The 10,980-nt window shown below is 38.3% G+C and overlaps 1 protein-coding gene across 3 annotated transcripts in view; it reads left to right on the forward strand.

Moving 5' to 3' along the window:
* Positions 1–6,648, forward strand: part of LOC111874176 — a 22,673-nt gene extending 16,025 nt beyond the window's left edge. For all 3 annotated transcript variants that reach the window (XM_023869449.2, XM_023869448.2, XM_023869451.2), the window contains exon 6: positions 1,738–6,648. In XM_023869449.2, coding sequence (XP_023725217.1) covers positions 1,738–4,216 — 2,479 coding nt within the window. In that variant the 3' untranslated portion in view covers positions 4,217–6,648. The remainder of the gene's footprint in view (positions 1–1,737) is intronic.
* Positions 6,649–10,980: the final 4,332 nt, after the last annotated feature.

Here is a 10,980-nt window from a genome sequence, read left to right on the forward strand (position 1 = left end):
ACCAGGCTGTGAAGGCCCATAGGGTTGTGAGACGTTGAGGGTCCCACATTATCTAGACAGTTGGCTCAAAGGTGGCGGTAAGGTTGTCAGCCTTAAATGCCAGCCCCGCTTTACTCCCCAGGAAAATTATTTAATTAATTCCTGGTATTCATTTCTGTTAGATATATATATATATATATTGTTGCATATTCGGTGAAAGCAAGAACCGCAGAGCCAGATAAACAACCATTGCTGGTGAACGGCTTTGAAACAACATTCTTCTCTAGGCAACAGCCACAAAACAAACAATGGAACAATGCCTGTTGTTAGGCAACATATTCTTAATAATGCTACAGTTGGACTACAACCATAGAGGATTTGTGTTTTCTACATAGTCTATGCTGAGATGTTATAAGCAAGACTAGGTTTAGAGTGCTCAGTTGAGAGTCAGGCAGTGAAGAGAAGACTTTATGTGTGTTCTAGTTACAGTGATATTTTGAGAGTGTAATTCAGTGAGGCTGTTATAGTTGCTGTGTTAAATCCATTGCCAGGAAGTGACTAGTGAAAGCAGACTGAAAAGACTTAGCATGTGATTGAATATTTGATGAAGTGTTGAAATCATTGATAGTGTCATAGTTATCTGTAGTTACCACATGTCAGTGGTCAATAAATCCAATATCCAACCCAAAACGCTGTTGAGAGTCACTGATATATGTGGCAATGTAATTAATGAATAACGAGCAAGTACACCACAATTTGTATGCTCTTCATACCTTTACTAACATGTTCTTGTGTTTGTATATGGATGTCAGCATGAGATCATTCAGGCCTTAAAGTGCTGATAAGTACCAAAGTTACATTTTGTCATTAATTTTTAGTAACGTTCCCCATATTGAATAATACAACAATATATGAAATTCACCACTGAGTACTTGCAATGAGTTTTTGTGTAAAGTCCATGCCATAGAATTTGATTTGTTTCATTCTGGTCCATCACACTAACAATATCATGAAAAGTTAAACAGTTCCATCCAGTGTAACTGGTGAAGATTTTTCTTATTTCACTTATTTATGCCCTTACATGTTTCAGTCTTCAAGGACCATCATCAGAGGAACACCTTTACATCAGTACAGTTGGAAGTTACTATTACAATATATGTTCTGAACATATATGTATATATTTTAACGTTCAGAACATATATTGTATTAGTAGCTTCCAACTGTATTGATGTAAAGGTGTCCCTCTGATGATGGTCTCTGAAGACCGAAACATGTAAGAGCATAAATAATTGAAATAAGAAAAATCTTCACCAGTCCCACTAGACGGAAGTGTTTAACTTTTCGTTGTCCATGCCATAGCTCAGACAGATAGGCACTAATTTCTTACAGTGGCACCTCGGATTTAATCCTGTGTGTCTTTATATGTGATTCTTGGTGGACAGAGTGGCTCTGGAGCCTGGTTGCCTTCTCATTGCTTCAGTTTTTCCCTGCAAATCGCCATAGCCCCATTCTCATCTGCCACTGCTGCTTAAGGTGTGTAATAGCTGTGACCAGCCAACATGTTAGTCTTCATCTCTGACCCGGTACTTGGCTGGTTACGGAGTCGGGGTTAGTCAGCTGTATTTTATTAAATCTTCATATTATAGGAACATGTTTTAGATTAAAGTTGTTGGTCATAATGTATATACTGAAGTAAACATGTTATATTGAGATTTTCTCAACCTGTATTCACATGTTAATGAATGAAAATGTTTTCAGAAATTGTGCAGAAGTAGTCCAGTTCCTATCATCAGAACTAGTTGAAGATGAATCATGGGATTCTCCTGAGAGAATACAGGAGGTTCAAGGTCCATGTTTGCTGGAGGAGATGAAGCCAGCAGCGTCTGGTCAGATGCAGGAGACCGTAGGGAACAAAATAGAGCATCAAGACAGGGAGGTGGGAGCTAAGAAGCCACAGTTGAGCAGACAGTCAAGAGATGTGATAGTGAGCAAGCAGAAGACAGATACTTCAAGAAAATATGTTAAGCTCAAAGGAAGGAACGGGATTGTGAGTGACGGATTTGAATCTGGTTCAAGTAACAAAGAGAATGACATAACCAATGGTGAGGTTAGACAGCCCAGATCAGAACACAGGGTCGATGATGATACTGATAACGGTGGTGATTTGACTCGTTTTATTGAAGGTAAATGTGAGGAAGGAATATGGGGACCATTCAGGAATGAAGTATGTAATGGGCAGCAGAAGGATAATCAGCATGGGACTAAGAAACAGGGTCAGAAGTGTAAGAATCATGTACCTGAACCTTGTATAAATAAGGGAGAGAACAAGCCTGAAAATTATATGCCTGAAGCTAATGGCTGCAGGGCTCAGGTACAGGTTGAATGGAATCAAAAGAAAGGTCAAATTGAGGTTCAGGAAGCCCACCGAGATCTGAACTTATTCCAACCTGTGCCTGACGCTCATAGAGCCAGGAGAGAGGTAGTATCTCAGACTTATGTGCCTGAAGCCAGTGACGGGGGAACTGAGGGACAGGTTGACTGGAATCAAAAGAGGGATGAAATTGAAATTCAGAAGGGTCACAAGGATCAGAAGCTGTTGGGGTTTCTGCCTGGCCCTAGTAGAAACAGAAGAGAGAGCATGTTTCATGGTTGTATGCCTGAAGCCGATGGCAGCAGAGCTCACGAGAAAAGTGTCGCCGAGAGCTGGAAGGTTCACGGTGACCATGTTCCTGTATCTCTAGCTGTGGGGAGAGGGAGACCACAGGAAGTGAATCGAGAGCAAGAAAATTGTAATAGCAATAATCAGAACTATGTAAGCAGAAACCGGGTGTACTGCAGTGATGAGAAATTGATGACAGACAAGTATAATGAATGGAATGGAAAGAAGAGACAAGGAGACATCTGGATTGACTTTGTGTCTCAGGATGCTGACATTTGTAGGAAAGAAGAGACAAGTAGTTTTGGTAGAAAGGAGAAACTGAGTAAGTCAGAAAAGGGAATGATTGAGCATTTTCCTGGTAAGAAGTCTGAAGATTCTGGCATGTGTGTATGCACTAGTTATGACAATAAAGTCCAAAGTGATTTAGGTAAGTGCATTAATAAAATAGAATCATCTGCTGATGTAAATGACAACAGTTATCTTCAAGTGCATGCTGAGCAGTCCTTCAACACTAATCCCGTATCCCTACAGAACAGCCCACAAAATGTGCGGATGTTGCCCACATCTTGTATTCGTGACATACATCTGAATCAAACCTGCAGTCCATGTGTGGATTCTCCTGGTAATGCTTCTCAGGTCCGCCATGCAACCAATGCTTTCTGGCCTTCCATGGCTTCTACAGCTGGATTATTCCATGGTAGTGACAGTTTGACCACAATGGCAGGTATCGGCAGCGAACCTCATGCTCAGCATATTCCAAATCAGGCATGTGAGTCATCTAGTCAGCCATTACTGGTTCAAAACATTCAAGAATTGTTTGAAGCATTTGTACAAGAACTGCAGTGGCATATAATGAGCACAAACCAAATGCATCAGATGGCTCTTGTGAACTCTCCAGGATCACGGAATATGAATCCTCCAGGCTTACCAAATTCGGAATGTAATCTGAAATTGCAAGGACAACAAATTAATTCAGTACCAGTGATGGCAGCACCAATAAATCCTCTTGGAGGACTTCCTACAAAGTCTAATGATTTGCTCCTGCAAAGTCATAATGCTTTATTAAATCAGTCTGCTTCTTCAGTGTTGAATCCTTGGCTGTTAGGAGTGAATCAGGTAGTGGCTCCCAGTAATGTACCGATACAGCCTATTGTCTCATCATCTTGTAACAGAAATGGAAACACAGTACAGATGCCAAACTCAGATATGTACAGTTCAGGTACTGTGTCACCAGATCCTTCAGTCTTCCAGTTAAATCACGCAAGCCAGGCAAACTATCCAAATATTTACCTAAATAATGCAGACAATATGCCGCTAGATATTCCAGCTTTCATGTTAAATCGTGGGACCCAGGCAAACCATCGATCCTGCATTTCTCCAACAGGAATTAGCCCCAGTTATATGATGCCTCAGAACTACCAATCCAGTCAAACTTATCAACCGGCTGTTGGCAGTATGCAGAATACACAACAAATAGCACCCATTATGTACAATCAGCCTCTTGGAGTAAGACCAGCAGATGAAGTTACATCTAGTAAAATGGTAATTGGTAAAGGAAGAGGACGATTGCTTCATTAAGGTGTGGAGGCGGTGTTACTGACGGTAGGTAAAAAGTTACTTTTAGATGGCTCTTGAAGGACTGATGAAAGAGTTGGCTGTATTAAGGTAGGCACACATGAAAAATTTATTTTCTGATTAAGATCCAGTATCACTAGCTAAGAAAATGGTAATAATTGGCCTTAATCTGTTACATGATTTACAGATATCCTATTCATATGTGTAACCATGTTATGAACATAATGTGTAGAAATAGCTACACGATAAGAAGATTGAATTCCACATTCTAAAATGGGTTTTGTTGTTTGGCAGTGTTAGATGCATTGCGCTTTTAGTTTTTAAGTTTCATGTTTGTTAAATACATATTTCATTGAATAAATATTTATAATTTTTCAGGTTTTCACAGCAACGAGTGTTCAGATTGCATCATTCTGGGTTGTGTCACTAGTTAGGTGGATGCCAACATTTTGGAGGAAGATGTTGCTTCCATCTTCCAGATGAAAGTGAATGGGGTGAAGATGCAGTCAGGTTGTATACAGGCATGTTACATGAAAGGAGGTCTTACCATCATGGCAACCTGATCACATCGTTACTGTGCTCACTTCAACCCTGAAAATGGAGGCAGAATGTGTCTCAGAAATGTTGGAATTCACCTACAGTGCCACATGGTGCCACAACCCAGAAGACCGCATTCAAAGCCTACCTTGCTCATATGGACTATTAAATTAGAGACATTACACTGTACTTATATATTGATGCTATGGGGATGTTTCATACAAATTTATATTTGAAGAGCTTTTAAGGGAATTTATTTAGGTGTACAAAATGTATCTGTCTTTAAAAATATTTAGCACCCATTTGGGCAAATTATATGACATTATCCCCCACAACAATTTCAGCATGCCAAATGGTACTGAATTTTATGACTGTGGATATAACTTACATTATGTTCATGTATGCTGCTTTAATTTTGTCTTCTCATATGTGAAATCTATTCAGAAATTGTTGCTGAACTACTTTCTGCGTGTTCCTAAAATGAGAGTAATTCCAGTCAGTATTTTATAGGTTTACTATTTGTTCTTGTTCAAGGGGCTTTCTTTTTCCCCTAGATTCCTAAATTTCATGTGAAGAGAATTTAGGAAACTATTTTTCCCAGACTTTACCTTCTCTATACTAAATGCCTTATAACTTTCCTGTAGGTATATTAGATCAGCTTCCCTTGGAGTCAAGAGTTTCTTTTTTCATCCAGTAAGCATTTCACAGGAAATAAAGACTTTAGCTGTGAGAATTTCAAACCTCATTTCCCATTATTGTTCACCTCTTTGAACCATCGTTCATTTTCTTTTCTGTGTTATTTAACCTGTCACTCATGAAGTGTGTAAAAGCCAGAGTAAGTAATTGTATCTCACTTCACAGAACCCTGCCCCTGGTATTTACCAGGAATGCGTTTCTAGTTATTTTAGTTAGAGTGCAGGAATGTATTTAATTTCATTAGTAATATGTATAATTTTTTTATTAAATAAAAACAGATATTGATAAATGAGATAGAGGGCTATAGGAGAATTTTATCTGAGGTAACAAAATAGTCCTATGATAGAAAACAAGCACTTAAAAGAAAATGTCTTGCTTTCTACATATTACATATAAGAATTATTTCAATAATCCCATGCACATGTTTACTATTTACTCCAAATTCAAGGCATCTTCATTTTCCCCCTGGAATTCCCAATCTTCATGCAGACAAATTTTGGAGGCTAATTACACTTTCCCTTCTCCATGCCTTACACACACACCACACTCACAGTTATCCGCTTCTAAACACTTGTTTGGGCGCCCACTTCTGATATATGTTGATTATTGAGTTTTAATATAATAAATACAGAATTGTAATTTGTGGAAATGAGACATTTCTTTGAATTTTGTAATCAGAATAATACAACAGTTCAAAAAATTCTCTTGAACATAAGAGACCATTTTTTCACATTCAGAAACTAAAGGTCATGTTGAATATAATATTTGGTATTTCAACGCCTACAGCTCATGCAGAATAGAACCAGAAAATAATGTAAAAAATTTATATTCTAGAAATTGTTTAATAATTACTGTTGTATATCCCTCAGTCACACACGTGGGTTTCATTTCTTTTCTCTTTTGGAGATAGGCTCTTAGTTCAGAAATGTGATGTGGCCTGAACTGTCCACTAAAATTTCACTCTGTAATGACATTTTTCTTTAATAGTAAACATTTTTAGGGATATTCATTAACTTCCAACACTGACCATGATTTTGAGGACTGTTGCATGCATGCATCTTGTCTGTACTTCAACAAAAATAGTAATGAAATGATAAAAACTGTAGTTACTGATGAGAATTAAAGTGTTAACAATGTTATATTTTAGCGTCCTGTTGCACTGATTTAAGTTCATGATTTGTTTAATCCGTCTTGCAGTGCGTACACTTATCTATCTTCTTCTCTCACTCTCACTACATGTTTCGGCATAAAAATGCCATCTTCAGGTGCTACTCAATTCACGTCAAACTAGTACATTGTATGCCTTGTCTTCACTTTAAAATAACTAAAATATATGTCCATCATATATATTGACAAATGTCAATCGTAAAAATATTAAAACTGTTCAGGATTCCCGATCGCTACGTCGTATCTTATTACGCCAGTCATGCTCAAAACTCACTCAAAACGAAGACAGAACACACACACACACATACCCAGCAGACCCAACAGCATAACGCACGCAGTCGCGAGAACAAGACGCAACAGAAACACAATACACACGATAGGGAAGAAGAGCTCAAACAGAGTAGGATGAGCATGACTGGCGTAATAAGATACGACGTAGCGATCGGGAATCCTGAACAGTTTTAATATTTTTACGATTGACATTTGTCAATATATATGATGGACATATATTTTAGTTATTTTAAAGTGAAGACAAGGCATACAATGTACTAGTTTGACGTGAATTGAGTAGCACCTGAAGATGGCATTTTTATGCCGAAACATGTAGTGAGAGTGAGAGAAGAAGATAGATAAGTGTACGCACTGCAAGACGGATTAAACAAATCATGAGAATTAAAGTGTTTCAGTGGTTCAGTCTTGGCCATAAATGAAAAGGTATACAGTTCCTTTATATGGTAAGGTGATACTGCAGTGTCAGTATATCTTCCAGGAAAATGCCCTTTTGACAATTGCACTCATTACTAACTCATTTGGTACATTATTTTATATATTTTTGACATCTGTATGTTGCACACATAATTTTAATTTTGTGCCTGATATATGCTCCACATTCAGTAAAGTGTAGGGGGGGGGGACAGCACATTTAAAATCTAAATTAAGGAAAGGTAGAACTGAAATAACTGAATAGTGGGCCACATTATCAGATATATTGTAATTACATGATGACATATACTTAGAGCTTTTTCAAACCAAAAGAAGTGCAGAGAGGCAATTTCGGAAGAGCTATTTGTGTGCATGTGTTTGTGTGTGTGTTTTTTATTTTATTATTATTAGAAGGTTCACCTCATGGTTCTCCACCCCTAATTTTCAATTATTATTGTAAAATATCTGTTTAAATATTTTTTCTAACATCAGTTCAGCAGTTCATATGGTTTCCTTTCCTGTCATATTGTAATATTGGGTAGTGAAGTGTGTTGCAGTGTGCGGCAATACTGTTTGAAAGTCACTACATTTTGTTATCCTTGATTCACTGTATTGGCTAAGGTATAATCTTACAATCATAAGAATCAGTTAAAATATATAAGATATATATGCCTAAATGTTAATTGTTGCCTTAGGTTTGTTTTCAAGCACAGTATTTCATTTCATTGGTCTTGCATATGTTTCTGTAATAAAGTAATCTGTTGGTATACGTTCAGTACTACTTTACTTAACACACAGTTTGTGTGAGGTTTCAATACAGTGTATTTTATTTTTGTATTAAATGCTACAGAATTTGCATTATTTATTTTTTCATTATTCCTCATAACGAATGACTGCATCTAAAAATTTGGTGTTTGATACTGATTGAGCCATCAATGTAGATATAGCAAAGACTGGCAGAATGGCTCTAGAAGCTTCCCACACCTCTAATAGGTATAGCGAGAGAAGCTGCCATCAGTATTCATTCAGCCAGTACTGGGTTTAAATTCTGGGATAACACATTAAGTTGGTATCTCCTTCCTAAGTCACTAGCCATGTAATCCTCTCATTTAATTTAACACCAAGCAGACTTGTCAGTTTAGCTAGTTTCTTGGGATGGGGTGATACTTAAATACACATTCATTCTACTCTCTTGATGAATACCTATTGTCTAGAAAATAACTTATGTATCTTTAAATAGCCTTGTGTGTAGTCACTGTGTATTCTTGATTTCACTTGTGTGAGAACTCCATTGGGACTGTACATATATTCTGTATTTATATGACATGTTCCACATCCTACAGTCATTTTGACTAACTTTGGATCCATGGAGTGCAATGCAATGTAATGTAAAGACTCAGTCCACTTCGTACATCTGCCACTATTTTGCCTGTTGTACCAGCCCCGGATGATAGACGATGTGTATGGAGCAGCCGGTGGAATGGGAATTGGTGGGGGAAACCAAAGTACTCAGAGAAAACCTGCCCCTTTCTCCACCACAAATCCTACATGATCTGACTTGTGCTTGAACCCAGTCCACAGCAGTGGGAAACTGGCGACTGACTGCCTGAGCTACAGCATGGCTGACTTACATGTTAATACAGTATCATAAATTTAATGACCTTGTCTCTGTTCGGTTCAGAGCATGGGGGTAAGTTATGCTTCTGAATGCAGTAGTAACAGAGAAATGTTCTCTGCATTTGTGTTTGTGTCACTAGAGAAATTGTGGGAAACTACATATAACACATCTGCTTTAGGTGCTGCATGAATAAATAATAATCGATAAGTGCTGTTTCCCTCTCTTTGACACTACATTTAGAGTAGTTCAGCTGCGTGAACTTGATGAAGCGCAGTTTAGAACGAATTGTCCCACAAGGCATGATAATATTCCCATCCAGCCTTAAATACCGTATTTTAATTTTCAGCATTTCATCTGGTACATAGTTTATGATGATGATAAGGTAAATGTGCCCATCTGCTTAATTTAGCACCACGCCATGATGACGTACGTGGGTAGTGGAGATATTGATACCATCCTTAACCTCGCCATTAGATGGAGATGAGTGGGTAGTTCCACGTCTCAGAAACTTCAACCCTAGGGAAACCGCCCCTGGTACTCATTGTATAGGAAGGTGGGTGGGTTCCAGAGCCATTAAACTGTTAAATTAATTGATTCATAGTAAACTTGTTTTCATAACGGTTGCAGGCATTTATCGGTTGCTTGGTCGGTATAGTTGGCTTGCGGACTAAAACCACGGCATTTGTTTGTTGCAAGCATTTATAGTATGGCCAGCTTCTAAACAGGGTGTGCCACCATACTCCCTATGTGTATTGTGAATTTGTAACCTTTTGTCAGAGATTTACCACAGAGCCACATAAGGGAAGACTATGCAGAGCGCTGAGGAGAATGTTGGACCTGAGATGGATAAAGTAAGCGGAGACAAGAGAGCATTTCTTAGAGAGGAGCTTCATAACTTATACTATGCCAAATGCTATTGGTTAAATCAAGAAGGATGAGGCACTGGGTCAGTTTTTCTCCTCTCACTTTGGACTCCCCTGCCAATTCTCATCCCACAAACGGCTCCATATTCAGTAATCATCCTGTCATCGGTTCTAGATAGCCTTGATGCTGACAGCGTCATTAAATATCACAAAAAAAAGGAGATGGGCGGGGCATATAGAAGGCATGGGAGAGAGGAGAAATGCCTACAAAGTAGGAAAAGCTGAAGGAAAGAGATCTTTTGAAAGAAGAAAGAGGATGAGAGGGTGTGAACTATATTCATCATCTTACTGAGGATAGGGACCAGGAGTGGGCTCTTGTGAACAACGGTAAACCGGTTCCGTAAAACGCTGGTATTTTTTTTAATAAGGCGAGGAACCGTTAGCTTGTGAAGAAGACTGAGAGCCATATTGAAATATTACAGTAGAGTTCTAATGTTCAAGCAGTGACTCCCGACTGGAATACGCTGCAGATAAAATGTCAGCCTTCCTTTGAAACCGCTGAACTCGGCACAGTGTCCAGTTTGTAGTCCAAAAATAAACATCAGCTATGCATTACGTAATATCATGTACGATCTTGTGACAGTGACAATTGTGCTCATTAGCCCAGCAGTGTGACACAGCAGGAGTGTCCTAGTTGTTCCTAGCTCAGAGAAAAGAAAAGTGCATGAGGACATCGTAAATCACATCAGGAATAATGGAGTTTGACTTGGTTCATCCTGGTCCGTCACACTAGCAGTAGTATAAAAGCTTATTAACGCCGTCCAGTGTAACTGATAACTGTGTTTTTTTAATCTTTCATCCTTTTCATGTTTCGGTCGAAGCGACCATCTTCAGATGGACATTATCAGTACCTACGGAAACTACTATTATAATGTCATTTGTGATTATAAATTCATACAGACACTACTATTAAAATATCAGAAATATAAAATATTATACTTTAACAATTACTGCTATGTGCATGTCTTTATTAAATATACGAGGGTTGGAACTTTAATAGTGGCAACTATTTATTTACAACTGATACAAAATAGATGCATGTTTCGAAGTTTTACTGTCCTTCAATGTAGTCACCAGCATTAACACAACCCGTTGCCAGCGATGTGGAAGTCTTAGGATACCTT

Source organism: Cryptotermes secundus, unplaced genomic scaffold, assembly GCF_002891405.2.
Source record: "Cryptotermes secundus unplaced genomic scaffold, Csec_1.0 scaffold26, whole genome shotgun sequence".
Taxonomy (NCBI): Eukaryota; Metazoa; Arthropoda; class Insecta; order Blattodea; family Kalotermitidae; genus Cryptotermes; species Cryptotermes secundus.